The 17922-nt window shown below is 51.1% G+C and overlaps 1 protein-coding gene and 1 long non-coding RNA gene across 7 annotated transcripts in view; one reads left to right on the forward strand and one right to left on the reverse strand.

The window, feature by feature from the left end:
• Positions 1-17922, reverse strand: part of LOC127473698 (uncharacterized) — a 901041-nt gene that overhangs the window by 207386 nt on the left and 675733 nt on the right. The window contains exon 2 of one of the 5 annotated variants that reach the window (XR_007905552.1): positions 14867-14917. The exons of 3 other annotated variants lie outside the window; for them this stretch is intronic. This is a non-coding gene — a long non-coding RNA (uncharacterized LOC127473698). Of the gene's footprint in view, positions 1-14866; positions 15683-17922 lie in introns of those variants that run through there. One more of the 5 variants, XR_007905548.1, reaches the window with a different exon arrangement.
• Positions 1-17922, forward strand: part of STK10 (serine/threonine kinase 10) — a 46799-nt gene that overhangs the window by 25441 nt on the left and 3436 nt on the right. The window contains exons 3-16 of one of the 2 annotated variants that reach the window (XM_051793552.1): positions 2556-2604; positions 5085-5234; positions 6558-6630; positions 7319-7513; positions 8539-8620; positions 9546-9680; positions 10364-10906; positions 12210-12340; positions 14154-14277; positions 15727-15906; positions 16080-16172; positions 16335-16464; positions 16865-16989; positions 17494-17682. In XM_051793552.1, the coding sequence (XP_051649512.1) occupies positions 2556-2604; positions 5085-5234; positions 6558-6630; positions 7319-7513; positions 8539-8620; positions 9546-9680; positions 10364-10906; positions 12210-12340; positions 14154-14277; positions 15727-15906; positions 16080-16172; positions 16335-16464; positions 16865-16989; positions 17494-17682 (2199 nt within the window). The remainder of the gene's footprint in view (positions 1-2555; positions 2605-5084; positions 5235-6557; positions 6631-7318; positions 7514-8538; positions 8621-9545; positions 9681-10363; positions 10907-12209; positions 12341-14153; positions 14278-15726; positions 15907-16079; positions 16173-16334; positions 16465-16864; positions 16990-17493; positions 17683-17922) is intronic. The other variant, XM_051793553.1, reaches the window with a different exon arrangement.

Consider the following 17922-nt stretch of genomic DNA (forward strand, 5'->3'; position numbering starts at 1 on the left):
AAGAGTTAAATGGTCTTCCCAACTTGTTTCTCAGTGACAGACTGCCCGCCCCAGGGTGTCAGAGACTATCCCACCATCCTTTTCACTCCTGTGGGTCTGGGGATGATGCCTGCACAGCCTCTGCCCTCTGTGAGCTTCCTCCATCTCCCAGCTCACACACAGGGGTGGCAGTGTCCTGCTGCCACCAGGCCTGCCTTTCTACCTGCTTCAATGGTAAAACGTTTCCCAGGTTGGCCCTGCTCCTGGAAGGAAGCGTGTGTGGAGTGTGATCTATGGAATTGCCAGTTGAGTTTTTTTAAATAGTATTTTCTGTGCTGAAACAAGCTCATTAGTTTTTTGGCTGTTCTATCTATCTGACCACACCCATGATTATTCTTTGGCATCTCTGCCCTTGTTGAAAATGCATATTTTTAAGTTTTCCATGTTTCCCATCTTCCCAGTGCATGAGCTGCAGCCTGCTGTGCCTGCATAAACATACATGGTCATGCTGGTTCAGATGGGCTGATTCTCCTAATTTTCTCATTGCTAGGCTGAACCTGAATGAAGTTTTCTGAGGTGAAATGCATCCCACACAGATCCAGAGTCACATGTGTTGTGCTTGGCCTTTCCCCATTTAAAAGCTCAGTGTGTCTGACCTGAGCACATTTTGGCTGTGCCAGCTGTGACCCTGGTAGGAAAGCTCAGCCCAGCATCTGCCTGGGGGGACAAATCACTCACTCTGGGCTGGTCTGGGCTCGTGGCAGCTTGGATGATTTGGCAGAGGACATGTCCCACAGGTGGGATTATGGTATCATTGTGCAGAGGTTCCATCAGCAGGGTGGCTGAGCCAGGAGAGGCCCATACATCCCCTCACCTTCAAAGGAAGGGAAAGCCCTTGGCCTCCCAGCTGGCAGGTTGTCAGCAGTGTGAGGCTTGTTTGAGTTTTTTTTCTGGTGCTTTGGGCTCTGAGGAGCCCAGGAAAGGCTGGTGTCTACTGGTGGTGTTAGTATGCTCTGATAAATGTGATGAGGAACACTATAAAAAATATTGATTGAAATGAGCCTCGTAGTAACTCAAGCAAGATTAAAAAAGAGGTTTATATGGGCCACTGGTGTGAGGGCTCTGCTGGCCCACTGACATCCCTTCTGCCAGGCTCCTGCTTGAATCTGTGTCGGGTGTATATTGGTTCTCCAAGTCTGTGAATGGTTCAAATGTCTTTCCAATTGCTTCTCTGCACCTGCCTGTTTAAAATGCTTCGCCAGCCCTGGCCTCTGGTATATTCTTCTCCACTTCCTCCAATGGTGCCTGTGTTGTACCTGCCCGAGTCTGTCATCTCAGCATTGTCTTTCTCCCAACTCTTGGACCTGCACTGATTCTTACAGAGCAATTCCAGGTTTCCAGCATCTCAGCACCTGATTCTGTTCCCCTTCCTCCTCCAAAACAAAGCAGTTGTATTCCAGTGTTGTCCAGGTCAATAATAGCCTTGCCCATGTGTAGGAGCTGCAGGACTGAAGGGTTGGGATGTGGCTTTGCTGGAGCTACAGGATTAGGCCATGGGAAAGAGGGAGCTTGAACCTTCTACCCTCAGCTCCTGCTCCAGTAGGAGCATGACCTCTACTTGAAGGGCTTAGAGAACTGTGCTGGTAAACAAACTGCCTTTGGTTGGCTCAGGCGCTGTCCTCAGAGTAAACTCTGGCATTTCACCTCTCCGGTATGTTGCCCTGTGTCACCTCCACAAGGAAAGAGCTTGTCAGAGAGGTGAAGCATCTCTTGTCCCTTGTAATCCCTGGCTGCTTGAAATTGTAATCTGTTTATCTGAGCAGCACTGGCTGCCCTGAAGGGGAGCAGGGAATGGGGGCCAGCACTGGGGCAGCTGTGGCTGAGTCTGTGCAGAGGTGAGGGGGAAGGGGACAATGTGGAGGGGATGGCAGGGCACAGGCAAACAGGTATGTGGGACTGGCAGGACTCTGTGCATGTCCCTGGGAGAAAAACAGCATCAGTCTGGTGAGTGTACTCACTCTCTTTATTGACAGTTTCCTCTCAAATGGTTCAAAATCAAGGGAGCAATGAACTACTGAGCAATGTGGGGAAACAAAAATAGTTAAAAAAAACACCCTAAAGACATGACAGCCCTCCCCATCCCTCATTTGCCAGAGAAAATCCTGCCTGATTTCTCCCAGCCACGTCAGCTCCCAGCTATGACAGCTATCTCATCCTTTTGGCAGGGCTGCTCGGTGGAGCAGCCCCGGCTCCAAAATGCAGCGGGAAGAGATGTAAACAGAGGAAGGTGGAAATACTGAAGTCGGCTGCTTGGGGTGGCTGCTCGTGGTGGGCATCCAGGTACAGGGCTGCTGGGGGTGTTCTGACCCCAGGGCTCGAGTGATCCTTGGTGCTGGGAGTGCCCAAGGGATGTGTCCTGGGGAGCTCCAAAGCCTCTGCACCCCCGGGTGGTGCTGAGGGGCAGCTCTGCCGTGCAGGGAAGCAAATCACACGGTTTTGTCTCCTCTTCCCTGCCTGGTGGCTTTTCTCAGTGAGACACAGACCTGATTTTAACTCCTCTCTCTTTGTTCCCCCAGATTATGATTGAGTTCTGCCCGGGCGGGGCGGTGGATGCCACCATGCTGGGTGAGTGCAGCGCCGGTGCCGGGCTCTACTCCGTGCCCAGGGCGATGCCCGAAGGCATTTCCAGCCTTCTGGCTCGTTCCCAGGGGCAGCCTTCAGACAGATGGCAGGCATGGGTGCCCCAGCTCCTCCACCTGCCCTTTCTCTCCCATGAGTTTGCCTATTTTCATACCCGGAGCAGAAGGTGTGGCAGCCCTGGGGTATTTTTTGAGCTACCTTAATGTCCTTTTGTGATTTAAATGCTGCTGGGATCAGCAGATCACAAGGCATGGGGAGAAGGAAGAGTCTGGCTGGAGGGGAAAGATGATTTTAAATATTTATCTGCTGGGGGGGCACTGGGTGCTTGGGATCCTGTTCCCACAGCTTCCCCAGAAGGGCAGCAGGGCTGAGATGTTTAATCTGGGTGTCTGTCATGATGAATATCCCAAGATCTTTTTGCTGACTTCTCCGTATGGTATCAGTCATCTGTGAAGCAGCAGAGCACCTAATAAACTGCAGTTTGCAGTAATCCCAGGAATCTTCCCATTTTTAACTCTTCCCTTCCACACAGAGGGAGCTGCTGGGACTGGTAGTGTGTGGGTGTACCCCAAAACAGCCCTGGCTGGTGCTACAGCCCCCCTGTGCCAGGGCTGTATGGACACCGGGGGGGGGGGGGGGTGGGGGGGGGGGGGGAGTTGACATCTCTTTTGCATGGAGAATGGGATGCTCTGACATCTTGCCTGGAGCCTCTGGGACAGACCTGTGTCTTCCTGGGGGTTACTCCCTTTCAGCCCTGATATTTCCAAAGGCCTTGCTTTCTATTTATCCCCGGTAGGCAAATTTGTCATCTTTGATTCAGCCCTTAAACCTTGGCCCTCCTTTAGGGAACTTCTTTAAAGCAGGTCCAAATCACTACATGAAAAAGTACATTTTCCAAAGTGCTGGAGAAATTATGCCTTCCCCACGGAAAACCTCAACAGGGTTTTTTTTACCCATCTCTTGGGACATGAAAATCCCCCTGAGCATTGGTGGGTCTGTGGCTGTGGCAGTCAGTCTGTGGAGGACCTGGGAAGGGGCAGCATAGGAAACCATGAGCAAGTGGGCTGGCTATAGCACTGTCACCCCCAAGGGAGGGACAGGAGGAGCTGTGAGCTGGAGCTTAGGAATGTTCCCAGCATTAGTAAATTCAGAGTTGCTGAATGCTGCCTGTTCTATCTCCCCATCCCCACCAGCAACTGGTGTTTTCCCATTTAAATCTTTTGTACAAAACCTGTGGCCCACTGCACCTTGCTTTTGCCAGATGCTCCAGGGAAAATGAAAATAATCAGCTTCCCCCAGAGGAAGGGAGATCTTGGTGAGGAAGAGGAGGAACAAAGTGGCTGACCCAGCATCCCCCAGCCTGTGGCTGGGATCCTCACTCTCAATCTGTTTCAGTTGCTGGGGTCCTTCCCTCAGCCCCCATCCTGGCCATGCAGTTTGGCAGTTGATGTTGTCTAAGGCTGGGTCTGCTCTGCCTCAGGCTCAGAGCTGCTGGAGGAGGGATCTGCAGTGCAAAGGGCTTGCAGAGGGAGGGAGGGAAGCTCAGGAGATGCTAACCATCTGGAAGTTTGATGGTTTGCAGAGCTGTCACCTTGGAAAACGGTCTCAGATGGTGGAGGTGGCCCAGCAGAGCTCAGCAGGGAGGTCACACCAGTGATTGCATGTCCCTTCAAGCATCAGAAATAGAATCAGAGAATCACAGAATATCCTGAGTCAGAAGGGACCCACTAGGATCATCAAAATCCAACTTCTGGCCCTGCATAGGACAGCCCCAAGAATCCCACCATGTGCCTGAGAGCATTGTCCAAACTCTTCTTGAACTCTGGGACAGACAGCAGGGTATGAACTGGTGCACTGGTACCCAGAGGTACCCAAAAAACCAGCTCAGAGCAGTGGGTAGGGACAACCCTACCCTTTCCTTTGGGAAGTGGCGTGTCCCTCATGGGGTATAGGGGGGTAGAGTACATCTCCATGGAAGGGATAGTTCCCTGGGGAATGAGAGCATAGTTTTGTATGGAGCTCCTGGGTGTTCATGCCTGTGTTTGACCCTGCTGCCTGCAGCCAAGTTCATCTCCCTCCTCTCTACAGCAGCTGGGCAAGATCCAACTTGTGTGCAGGGACTTGTTTCCCAAACTGTCAGGGAACTTGCAGTTCAGACCCCCATCACAGGCATGCCTGGTTCCCCCTCTTTGTCCCCCTTATGCTCTGTTCCAGAGCCAAATGCCCCAGCTGTACATTCCCAGAAGGGAGCTGTAAACCAGCAGCTCCAAGAGTCGGGCATTCTGCTGCAAGTGCTGGCTTAGGGAATAAATTACCTTAACAAGCTGATTTGCATTGTCTCCTGCTGCTCTGACACATGGGCAGTGGTTTTTCAATGGTCTGCTGGGTAACCTGTGCCTTGCTGCTGCTCAGGTGGAGCATCACTCTGTCCCTGTCCTGTTTAACATCCCTCTCCCTCCCCACAGAGCTGGACCGGGGCCTGACTGAGCCTCAGATCCAAGTGATTTGCCGCCAGATGTTGGAAGCCCTCCACTACCTCCACAGCAAAAAGATCATCCACCGGGACCTGAAGGCTGGGAATGTGCTCCTCACCCAGGATGGGGACATCAAGCTTGGTGAGCTGCCCAACAGGCGCTTGCTTGGCCAAGCTCCCCTGAGAGAGCAACTGTGGGTGATGGTGCTGCCTGGGGCCATTCCATGCTGCACCCAGGACAGCCACATGCTGCTGGAGCTGGACTGTAATGTTTGGCTATGCCTGAGTGGGAGGGGATTGAGGGATGCTGTCCTGCCTATGGGACATCGCTGCTTGTCTGCTGGCTGAGAGGTGCAGGCAGGAGGATGGGAAGACTTTGTTCCAAGGGAGGCAAAATGTACCGAGGCTCCCCAAGCCACAGCCATGCTCAGGCCCTCCTCCATGGTTTTTTATTGCATGAATTTTTTTAATCCCTCTTTGAACTTGATTTTTGTGCTTTTTGGCCTGCCGAGCATCCTGCGCAGGGTGCCAGTTGGCAGGGCTGGGAGCTGGAAGAATTCCTCTTATCTGCAGAGCAGGTTTGGTGGTGACAGGGTGAGTTCTGCCAAAGGCTTGCTTTGCCAACTCACTATGGGTTTGAGTTAAATTGGCATCCAGCAACCTGCTGGGGGACGAGAAGGTAAATTTGTCTGTATGAACTGGTCAGAAAGGTGCAGATCTCCACTGGATTCTCCTGAGGGGTGCCAGCAGCTGTTGGGTGTTCTTGGGATGTGTCTATGGGTGCTGATGGAGACCTGCCAGCCTGGCAATAGAGAAACTTTCCTGTGACCATGTACTTCACACTGTAGAAACACTGCTGGCTTGGGCCAAGGGTGACCCACAGTCAGGGACACCCTGAGCTCAGGGTGCAGATGGGTAACAGCTCCTCCAGCTGTTATCAGGGCTGTCTCAGAGAGCAAACTCACCTGGAGTAGGCTTGGTACCTTTTACAGGTCTTCCTGATTTGACTTGGATTGGGTTGGCTTCAGCAGCTCTCTACAGAAGGGATGAAATCAGGGAGAGGCATCATGCAGTGGCTGCTGTGCACAGGGCTGAAGGGAAAGAAGGAGTGTAACAGCACTTTGGGTTTTCTGGTGTAAAATGAGACTTTGCTATGAAATAGCAGTTCTGAAAGTATCTGCTTTTGTTTGCAGAAAAGATCTTGACTTCCTTCTGGATGTGTAAGGTTTGGCAGGGGTGGCTTGTCATGCCCCTGTCTTACGGTACATAGGAGAGGAGGGTCCTGGGGTTCATGTATCCAAAACCAAATTTGATTTCTGATGCTCAGTTGAGAGGGCACAGCATGTTGTATCGTGTTCCTGCCTCAAATAAATGTTTGCTTTTCAATCTGCATTTCAGCCAAGTGTGCTAATTCAGAGGGGTCTTTTAGTTTTCCTACAGCATCTAATGTTACTGCTCTTTGCAGCTGACTTTGGAGTGTCTGCCAAAAACATGAAAACCTTGCAGAAGCGAGACTCTTTCATTGGGACCCCTTACTGGTGAGTGACCTGCTTGTTATGAACCTTGAGTCCGTGAGGGGCTTCACTCCTCTGAAAATCAGGCTTGCCAGAAGTGGGGATCTCATGGCCTTTGGGATGTGTTGGTGCCTTACCATGGGTGGGAGGATTTTTACAAGGAGTCATGGCTGCTATATCTGCATGTGCAAGGGTTTTCCTTGCCTGAATGGAGCTGTGAGCAGCCTCAGTGGTGTGGGAGCACTGCGTGGTGTCACGGTGCCCTGGGCCGGCCGAGGCTTGGCAGAGCAAAGGGACACGTGTGCTGGCGTGTGTGCTCTCCCTGCTCCCCCACCTCAGGGGCTGGGGTGGGCTTTGGAGCGACTCCAAGCACATGGGAACGACTCCTCGCTCCAGAAACACGATCTCTAAATCACCCGACTTGCTGAGGGAATGGAATCGTGAGGATTAATTTATTGTCTGAAGCAACATCCGCGCCAGATGTCAATGGCCTGGGGGTTTCCATGGGCTGTCTCCATGTCTGTGGAAGAGGGAGGGGGTTGGACCCCTTAGAAAAGATGCTGCTGCTTCTGAAACCCGGAGCTAGGAGGAAAGGCTGTTTTTATGCGATGCTGTGGATTATTTAAAGTCTTTAATTGCTGCTGCAAGGCTCACATTGTGTGGCAGTGGTGTCATCCCTCCCCATCCCTGCTCCTTGCTCTGCCCTTTGCAGGATGGCCCCGGAGGTGGTGATGTGCGAGACCATGAAGGACACTCCCTATGACTACAAGGCAGACATCTGGTCCCTGGGGATCACACTGATCGAAATGGCCCAGATTGAGCCACCCCACCACGAGCTCAACCCCATGAGAGTCCTGCTGAAGATCGCCAAGTCCGACCCCCCCACGCTCAGCTGCCCTTCTAAATGGTGAGGCGTTTGAGCCAGCAGAGTGCAGGTTTCCCAACTTGAGGAGAGAAAAAAACCCAGTCATTTCTAGCAGTTCTGTTTAATTTGAGAGCCTAATGCAGAATTCCAGCTGTATTTTAGGTCCAGCTGTGTGTTAGGGGCTCTGAAGGTGCTGCTGGCTGAAGGCAGACTCTCAGACTGTGCTGACAGCATGCAGGTAGCACAGGGGGAGCTGCTGCTCACCCACAGGCCCCCCTGACGTGAGGGGTGATCCCTTGGCTGTTTTCAAAACCTCCCATGTGTATGAAAGGCAAATTTTTCTCTAAACTTGGAGATGGCTAAGAGCTCCAGAACTTTTGGAAAGCCACTTCTGCATTTAAAAGTAAACCGATCAGTTAGTTTTAATTTATTTATTTATTTTTAAATCATTGTAAAACCTGCTGTGTGATAGCCAGTAGCAAAATACTGAGAGAGCACTGGAGTCACAAGCGTTGTCACAGCAGTGCAGGCAGGACCCCACTGCTCAAGTCCAGCAGGCAGGGTGGGAATGCTTCCTCTGGAGCTGCTCCGAAGCCAGAAGCAGATCAAGGACATGCTCTGGATCTCAGAGCTGAGCTTTGCAGGCTGAGGGTGCCCTCCTATGGGGTTCCTGGTCCTTCACAGCCATCGTTTCCCAGTGTGGCTGTGGAGATGACTCCTGGAACATCCTTGTCCACAAGCAGCTCCAACCATGGGCTCCCTTTGGAGAGTACCTGCTAGTATCCTCTCCTGCCTCTGCCTTGGCCCTGGGGAACAGTGGCTGGGGCTCAGTCCTCACCATCTGTTGCCATCATAGGTAAGGCAAAATCTAGTCTCTCACTTCGCCACTTTGATGATTTGCTTACAAATAATCAGGATAACTGAGCATTGGATTTCCCATGGGAGTGCAGAGGGAATTACGGAGAGCTGCAAACTGGGACATAATCTGGAAGAAGGATCAAGCAGAACCCTGTGGCATTCAAGGCCTTTCTCCCTCCTAAGCTTCTTACTAACAACTGTGCTTTCAGGTCCCTGGAGTTTAGAGACTTCCTGAAGAAGGCATTGGACAAGAACCCAGAGACCCGGCCCAGTGCTGCCCAGCTGCTGGAGGTAGGAACTGGCACCAGTCCCTGGGCTGGGTCTGTGGCCCCAGACTGGTTTCAGATGATTTTTGTCTTGTTTAGAAAGTTCATAGTACTTTTCAGCCACTAAAATGCTCCAAAAAGGATCAGCAATGTTTTTCCCCTTGGAGTGAACTGCAGGGCCCCTATGGACAGCAGCTGGAATAGAAATGGTTTCTGTTGCCTAAAAACATCCATCTGGCAGCCAGCTTGGATGATACCTGATTATCCCAAATTTAAATTCAACTCCTGTCTTTTCCTCCTGTCCCTTTTCAAAATAATAGCAAAAGCCTGGAAGGTGCTGTTCTGTGCTGACTGCAGCTGGAAGGTGCTGTTCTGTGCTGACTGCAGCTCTCTCACCCTGCAGCACTGTCTGCACACTCCCATCCATGCTGGAGTCTCTGAGAGACCTGAGGGACTCCACAGCCTTTTGCTGAAGCTCAACACAAACACCCCGCTGTGTGCACTGAGTGATTCTAGCCTGAATTCAATTAAACCTTCCCCCAGGCTCTGTTTGCACCCAGGGATCCTGCAGACTGGCTCTTGCCCTGCTCCTGCTGGCATTCTGCGGGCTTGGATGCTCAGTGTGGGGAGGGGGAATGTCCCCTTGTTTAAATTCAGCTGGTGCTTTTGTGGGGGGGATGTTGACATAAAGCAGCTTTGCGGAGCACCAGGCTCTGAGCATCTGTGTGCAGAGTGTGTGTTTAACCTCAGCAACATGTTCTCTCTTGTTCTCCCTCGTGCCTGTCTGTAAATTCGTCTGGGGGGTTAAGCCCGGTGACACTGGAAAGAACCACATCCTCAGGTGGTTGCAGTTGTTTTACAGCAAGAGGTGTCAGGACTGTCACTTGGCCACGAGCTCACAAGGTCTGGTTTTGGCCACCTCACACATGTGCACCATGCTTGGTTTTCAGCATCCCTTCGTCAGCAAGGTAACCAGCAACCGGGCCCTGCGTGAGCTGGTGGCCGAGGCCAAGGCTGAGGTGATGGAAGAGATTGAGGAGAGTCGGGATGAAGCAGAAGAGGATGACTCATCGGAGTCTGCCTCGGTGAGCGCTCCTGGCATCGTGCTGGCAAGTTTGCCAGTGTGGCTGTGGTGGGAGAAAGAGCTCAGCAGACTGAGTTTACAGCTGTTCTGAGCCCCATGAGGTGGAGGCGAAATGGTTGCTTGGCCAGGGAGGGGCTGTTTTTCAGTGGCTGCCAAGGGCATGGAGAAGCAATGATACCGGCGGGTGGCCCAGTGCCCGCTCACAGGAAGGGCTTAAAAAAAAAAAAAAAGAAAAATAGGCCCTGATAGAGGCTGGAGAAGCTGGACAGATCTGCCCCTGAGCTGGCCTCTTTGAAGAGAACATCTCAAAGCTGCCTGGGTAACCTTGCTGGGGGACACGCCTCGACCTCCCTCCTCTGTGGCAAAGAGTAGTGATTAATCCGTGGTGCAATTAGCCATGGGAAAAAAGTGCTTGATACATAAACTCCTAGGCTGCTACTTCAGAATATGTAGATTCTGGAGTTTTTTCACCGTGCTTTTTCCTTCCAGATAGTGTCCACAGTCCTTGGGGCCACAAACCTGGAGAAAGTAGTATCTCAGGGCAGATGTCCTAAAAGGGAAGATTTCCTCCCAATAACTCTTTAGCTGCGAGTGGCTTTGGGCTGAAGTGTAGGGACTTAGAGCCCTTGCAATTGTGTTAAGTGTGGAGCCAAACCCAACATCTTCCCTTCCCTGTCTTTCCAGCCCCCCGGTAAGCACAAGCGGGACCCCTCTGAGGCGAGTCAGCTGAGTTTTGACGGGGAGAAGCCTCCAGACTCTTCCTTGCCCAAAGCAGTGAATGGGTCTGTGGGGACTGGCAAGGGCACCACAGATGGACAGAGCGATAAAGTCTCAGACGAAGGGATAAGCGGTGACAATGACAAATTGGAGAGCAATCACTCCACAAAAACCCCCGCCAGCTCTGCCACCTCAGCCACTCAGGACAAGCCAGACATCATCTTGCAGCCTGGACATTTGGATAACTCAACGGAGGGGAACAAGCAGCCTAGGGCAGGCAGCAAGGAGCAGAAGAGCATTGGGGAGCGACCGGAGAGCAGCCACCTGGAGAACTTCACAGAGGAGAAACTCGCCAACGGGAGCTTGGATCCCCCGGCTCCGCTACCTGGCAGCCGGTCCAAAGGGGACTCAGATTCTGGCAGCACTTCAGCCTCTGAAAGCATGGACCTCACCATCTCCTTGTCTGCTGACCTGTCCCTCAACAGGGAAAGTGGCTCCATCTCCCTGAAGGTGAGAGTGGTGGGCAGAGGGTGTTGGAGAACACAGGGTTAACAAGGAGGGAGGAAGGCCTTCTCTAGAAAAGCCTTCAGCAGTGTGTTTTCCCTGTCTATGAATTCACTGTTCCAGCTGGGCTCAGGCCAGCAGATACTGCTGGGTGAAGCTGTGCCATGGGGACATGGCATGTCCTCAAGTGAAGGAGAAGCTCTTGGTGGAGCTGCTGCAGGTTTATGTGTCCTCTTCTGCCCTAGGTCAGTGAAATCTAATGGAAGTCTGATGTTTTGTAGCTATTTTGGGGCCCTGGGAAGTGTGAAATAACCATGCCACTCTCCTAACTGTGTATGACTATGCAAGTGTGAAACCCCAAATGTGATTTCCTGAACTTTATCCATAGCCATCACTCTGCTGCTCTTTCCTAGAACACCTGGCCCCAGGAGAAAGTTCATTTGGGCTTGTGCTGCTCTCAGTTTTTCCAACCTGCCATACATCTGGCCTGGTTTGTGTCAGCAGTGACTTGCACAGAGACCTCCCAGGCTTTTTGGCTTTTGCTAAAGCTTTATGGAGGCTGGGAATGCTTGTGAGCTAGAGCTGGCCAGGTCAGCATGGCTTAGAGGAGGAGGAGGAGAAATAACTGGAATGGTATTTGCTGAGCTTCAGGAGAAGAAATGCTGTGACTTGAGGGGGCAGAGTGATGTGTTGCACAAGATCTTTATCAAATTGCCTGCATGAGTGATGGCTTCCCGGCACAGAAACGTGCTGGGAAACCACTCTCAGCAAAACATTCCTCCCCTCCTGCCTCCTGCTGTGACCACGAGAGCCAACATCCCCCTCAGGAGCCTGCAGACAGTGTGGTTCCCTGATGACAGAAATGTGATGCTCTTGCATAGCAATTTACCCCTTTCCCAGGACACCTGGTCTCCTTAGGGCCAGCCAAAGAGAAATACAATGCCACACATGGAGTTGTTCTCCCCAGTTGGTCCCACAGAAGGGGAAAAGAGTCTTTTGAGTTTTACAGGGAGTAAGCCGTGAAGAGGGAATCATGTTAGATCATGGTTTAGCTGGACACGGTGGGAAAGGGTCTTTGGGTGCTGGGTTGTGTCTCTTCCAGGTCAGGTTTCTGCAAGGTGGTAGCAAGGCTGTGCAGCTCGAATCTCCAAATGGGCCGATGATTTGTGCTCCGTGTGGTTTCCTTGTGTGTGTTCTTCATGAACAAATGGCATCAAAATTGCTCTGAGGCTTCCAGCTGTTGCACCCCATGCAACAAGCCGGGGAGCTCCTTCATGGCCTCCTCCTTTCCCCTCCTTGCCAAACTCAGGATTCCCGGATGCACAAGAAGACGCTCAAACGCACCCGCAAGTTCGTTGTGGATGGAGTGGAGGTGAGTGTCACCACCTCGAAGATCATCAGTGAGGACGAGAAGAAGGATGAAGAAATGAGATTTCTCAGGCAAGTGGGTCACTGGGATGGAGGGCAGGGCAGGGCACTGAGCTAGGGTAGGGTTTTCTTCTCTAGAAGCTAATCCAGGAATGACCTAAAGTGCTCTCATTTCCAGTCTTTATTCCACTTGGACAGCACAGCTGTCCAGTGTGGACATCACTTCCTTTACCTTTTCCTTGGCTGGCACAGGGCTTGCTGTACCACTAAGCTGAGCTCTCTTTGCATGCAGGGGAAGAGTGCAGCAAGACTGTGACAAGGGAAGCTTGTGCTGTGGCTGGCTCTGTCCTTTGGGGATGACTGAATGTGTTCCTAGGGCTGGAGATGCCTGGCTTAATGGAAATAAGCACAGAAATCTTCTCAAGATGCTCCTCTTCCTTTTGTTCGTGTACCTCCCCAGACTTCATTAACAGAAAGGCCAAGGGAGTTGTAAACTCCTTGAGCATCATTTAATATTCATGGGTGTATCCTCCCTGCTTAAGCCTTTATGACTCCTTTGCAGATCTAGCAGCTTTCAAACCTCCATGACCTATTCTAAAAAAGAGGAACTGCTGTTTCTAGCACTGAAATTAAAAGGTCCTTAAAATAATTACAATACAAATTGTTTTGTTTGATGCCCTATTCTAGGCTCCATTGTGCTGTTCTCAGGGACTCCCCGAGAGTATAATTTGTCCCAAGCACTTTGTGTCCCTGTGGCAGCCTTATTTCTAGGCCCCAATATCAGATCTATGCAGAAGCTCATAAGCTATTAATTTTTGTGTGAGAAGTGCATGTAACCCAAATAAAACAAGGGGAATATGTGTACTAGCATACAGAGAATTTCCAGGTACAGCTTTTATGGAATCGTGGAACCACAGAATGGTTTGGGTTGGAAGGGACCTTAAAGCTCATCTCATTCCACGCCCTGCCATGGGCAGGGACACCTTCCACTACACCAGGTTGCTCCAAGCACTGTCCTGGCCTTGAACTTTTCCAGGGATGGGGCAGCCACAGCTTCTCTGGGCAACCTGTGCCAGGGCCTTTTCTTGTTTCGTGGTCTTGTTTTGAAAGAAATGGTGCCAAAGTGTTCTTCCCAGCAGGGCCCCTGGAGAGGGTTGTACTCAGTGTGTGGGGTTAATGCACAGCAGTGGAGGTCATGGTGGGGATCCTGCATGGGAGAACTGCTGCTGCTGCTCCGTTTGCCATCAGTGATTTCCAGCTGGGTCAGGCACAGACCTGGCAAATGGACTCAAACACAACCCTCTGAGCAGAGGCTGCCTTTTACTGAGTGTGAAGCTGGATGAGGGAAGTGATGCAATGTTATGATGGATAGGTCAGAAATTGGGAAAACCACTCTTTCTGCCCCCCAAGTGTGAGCCAGAACTGATGCAGAGCATAAGGGCCAGACTAGAGCAGCACCAGCTTGGCCTCAGCTTTGTTTCGAAAATCAGAGAGTCCTAACCCAGATGGCAGAATGGGTATTTTGGGTGCTGGTTGAGGCAGCAGTGACTGCAGAATCACCTTAGGAGCTTTGACAGGACTTGTTTGAGAAGCTGTGAATGCTAATAGGCCTTACCTGTGAAAGCTGATGGTTTTCCCAGCAGTTCCCATAATTAGCATCCTGCTTCCTCACAGTGTCACAGAGCCTGAGAGCATATCAGTCAGGTGGCATTTACCTCCTGCCTGTGCTCAAAGCAAATGGCAGGATCCTACAGGATGGCTGTGCTGCTTCCATTTCCTGCTGAAGTGCTCTGGCCTTTTATTCTGCCATCTCTGCTCACCCACATGCCTCTGCACTTGTCTGACTCTGTATTTTTCTCTCTCCCTCCATTTTAACCCTCTGCAGGCGCCAGGAGCTGCGGGAGCTGCGTCTCCTCCAGAAGGAGGAGCACCGAAACCAGGCCCAGCTCAACAACAAACACCAGCTGCAGCTGGAGCAGATGCTCCGGCGCTTCGAGCAAGAAATGATGGTACGTGGGCAGGGGAACCTCCTGGGAATAAGCTGGTTTGACTTCTCTGCAGGTGCCCTGCAAACCCCCACAGAGGATGATGCTCCCCGGGTTGCAATGACCTTGGGGTATCACATCCAGAGGGAGCAGAAATGTCAAGGAACCCCTTTGGGATGTGAGGCATGGGATGCCTCTGTTGGAGGATGGAGGCTTTTGTGGGCATTGAGCAGCTTGGGAAGCACTGATGGCCTTTGCCTGGTAGGATGTTGCAGGGGGAAGGATTGTTCTGGACTTCCCCTCTTTATGGACCTTTACTTGTATGTCTGTTCATGGCTACTGTAAGAAATTGTTGTATTCCATGGGAAAAAATCCTTTAAATGAGAAAGCAATGTGGCCAACATGTGACAGCAGGAAATCTGGCAGGCCTATGAGTGTAAATTGAATAAAGATAAACTGGGCTCACAGACTTAGTCCCTCCATGGCCAGCTTCTGTTGAAGTACACAGAATAGTTTGGGTTGGAAGGGACCTTCAAGATCATCTCATTCCAATCTCCCTGCTGTGGGCAGGGACACCTTCCACTACACCAGGTTGCTGCAAACCCCATCCAACCTGGCCTTGAACACTTCCAGGGATGGGGCAGCCACAGCTTCTCTGGGCAACCTGTGCCAGGGCCTCACCACCCTCATGGGGAAGAGTTTCTTCCATATATCTAACCTAAATTTCCCCACTTGCAGGGGAGCCCCTTTAAAAGATGGCTCAGGAAAGCTTTAAATACCCCTTTATTAATCCACCCTGCGTGTGCTCCTGGAAGCCCCATCCCCTCACGGAAGGCTGGGAGCCCTCACTTGTTCCTGGGCTCTGTTGTATTTCTACAGTCTCGATGTGCCATATCTGTGAATGCCCATCTTGGCAAGTCACTTTTCATTTGTGGCATTTATTCACCATGCAATGTGCTGTGCAACACCCCCAAACCTGGTTCCTTTACTCTTTCCCTGGGGCAACATGCTCTTGTTGACTCCTGGGTGGTCCATCCCTGCGAGCTGCAGGCAGGGAGAGATCAGACACAAGGACACTGCTGGAGCACAGAGCCTCAAACTTGGAAATCCTTGCCTGCAGAGAAAGAGCTGTTCTGCTTGAGCCAATATTTGCCCAGGACCTTGGGTCCCAGTGGGATATTGTAAATCAGGACATAAGCAGGAGAAAGGCTTGAAGTGCATCAGTGCCAGAACAAGTTCAAAAATCAGTTAAAGTGCTGATGCTAGAGCTGGCTCTGCCCTGTGTGCTTTGTGGGGTGTTAGCTGGAAATTTCCCTCCTCTCTGCTTAGTAAAGAGGCTCAATGGCTCAATCCAAGCGAGGACAATCCCCCACTCCTTTATTTTTTTCTTTTCACTTCTTTTTCTTTTTTAGCTTTTGGAAGGAAACAAAGTGGAGAGGAGGCTAAAGTTGACCTCTGTTTCCTTTGTTCCAGGCAAAGAAGAAGTTCTACGACACAGAACTGGAAAACCTGGAACGGCAGCAGAAGCAGCAGATTGAGAAGATGGAACAAGATCACTCCCTGCGCCGGAGGGAGGAGGCCAAGCGCATTCGCCTGGAGCAGGAGCGGGACCATGTCAAATTTCTGGAGCAGCTGAAGCAGATGAAGAAGGAGGTAAAAATAGGGATAGGAGGGAGGAAAGCTGGTTTCCTGCATTTCTTTCTTCCAGGAAAGCTTCAGCATTTCTCCATGGCACAGCTTGAGAGGGAAGCAGTTGTTGGTGTTTTAGGTGGGGTTGTTCTTAGCCTAGAATTACCTGCAGATAAATCTCATTTCCCTCCCTAAAGGTTAAGAACGAGGTTGAGAAGCTGCCACGGCAACAGCGCAAAGGGAACATGAAGGCGAAGATGGATGACTTCACCCAGAAAAAACAAACCATGGTAAGGCTGAGAGAAGATTGCCACAACTCCAAGACTGGGAAGTGCATGGTAGACAGAATCATCCTTCCTCCTTGGGGGACTGGCAGCTTCTGAAACACCACCAGATGCTTTTCAAGTTGCAGCAGACGGAGGGCTCATGGTGGTACCGCTGGTTTCTTCCAGGAACAGGAGTTCTTGGCCAAGCAGAAGGAGGACCTGGAGCAGGCCATGAAAAATATAACTGCCCAGAACAAAAGGGAGATCTGCGACAAGGAACGCGAGTGCCTGAACAAAAAGCAGCAGCTCATGAGAGGTGGGTGGCAAAGGCTGTAAAGGAGGAAAGGGAATGCTGTAACCATGGGTTTATCCAACGCTGGCTCTTCCCACGCAGCAGATGCTGTGACAGAGTTGCAAGCTGGCAGGATGGGATTTAGAAAAAAACAGCCTTGCCAGATCCTGTCTAAATGTTTAACAATAATAATACTTAGTGCTTGAATCTTCAAAATATGAACCAATTAGGCTTCATAATTGAAAGAAATTACTCTCCAATATGGTTCATAATCAATTTCTCATGAAAAACAGGAGGTGAATGATCACCCCCCACATCTGTTGCACTGCTCATGTGTGTAGGGATCTCTTGAGCTTGGGATGCTTTGTGTGACCAAGCTGAGGAACCAGGGTGGGTTGTCTCCTAACCCTCCTCCTTTCCACAGATCGGGAGGCTTGCATCTGGGATCTTGAAGAGCGTCAGCAACAGGAAAAGCACCAGCTTGTCAAGCAGCAGCTAAAGGACCAGTATTTCCTCCAGAGGCATGAGTTGCTCCGGAAGCATGAGAAGGTGAAGACTTTAGCACCTTCCTACACTGGTGCGGGTCAACAAAGCATCTGGGTGTCCCTGGGTGTTTCCCTTGAGGCTCTAAGTGGGTAAGGGTGAGTTAGGATTTAAGGGACTTGGTCATTATTAGTGAAAAGGGACCAGAACAATGCTCGTGTCAGCCTTCTTTCCCGGGACATGTATTCTGTGCTGCGTGCGTTTAATGTGCGTAAAATGCTGCGTGCTTTGAATTTTGGGGGCTTTTCTGGAAATCTGTCACTGTCTGGTATTTGGCATGGTTGATTCCCAGAGCAGTGAGTGAAGACTGGCACGTTCCTTTCAGCATTCTTCTCCTTTGCTTTCACAGCATGTTCAGTAGCTGCCCTAACCTCTTGTGGAGCTGTCAGTCACCAGCCACTTCCATGGTACTCCCAAATCTACTCTCTTGGCTCTCTCTCTTCTCCTCAGCACTTTCTTGTTGAGATGCCCTGAGATGTCCCTCCTCCTCTGATACCTGTCTCCCTGCAGGAAAGGGAACAAATGCAGCGATACAACCAGCGCATGTTAGAGCAGCTGAAAATTCGGCAGCAGCAGGAGAAAGCCCGGCTCCCCAAAATCCAGCGGAGCGAAGGGAAGACACGCATGGCCATGTACAAGAAGAGCCTTCACATCCACTCCAGTGGGAGTGCATCCGAGCAGCGGGAGAAGATAAAACAGGTCAGGTCTTGCAAAGGGCACCAGGGTTGAGGTTTGGCTTGGGGGTGAAGTACTTCACTGTCCTGTTGGTGGAAAGGAAGCTGGAAAAATGCAACTATTCCTACTTCTAACTCACTTCAGGACATCAGATGTCTTTGCATTTGGGGCATCAGGTGTGGTTTTCAGGGGTGCTTCCACTGTGACTGGTGTTTGGAACATCCTTGAGGCTTTTCCTTCCTTCCTATATGATAGTGCAAGCTG

The sequence above is a fragment of the Manacus candei genome, unplaced genomic scaffold (genome assembly GCF_025592945.1).
Source record: "Manacus candei isolate 608988 ecotype Guabito, Panama unplaced genomic scaffold, ASM2559294v1 h1tg000037l, whole genome shotgun sequence".
NCBI classification, from domain to species: domain Eukaryota; kingdom Metazoa; phylum Chordata; class Aves; order Passeriformes; family Pipridae; genus Manacus; species Manacus candei.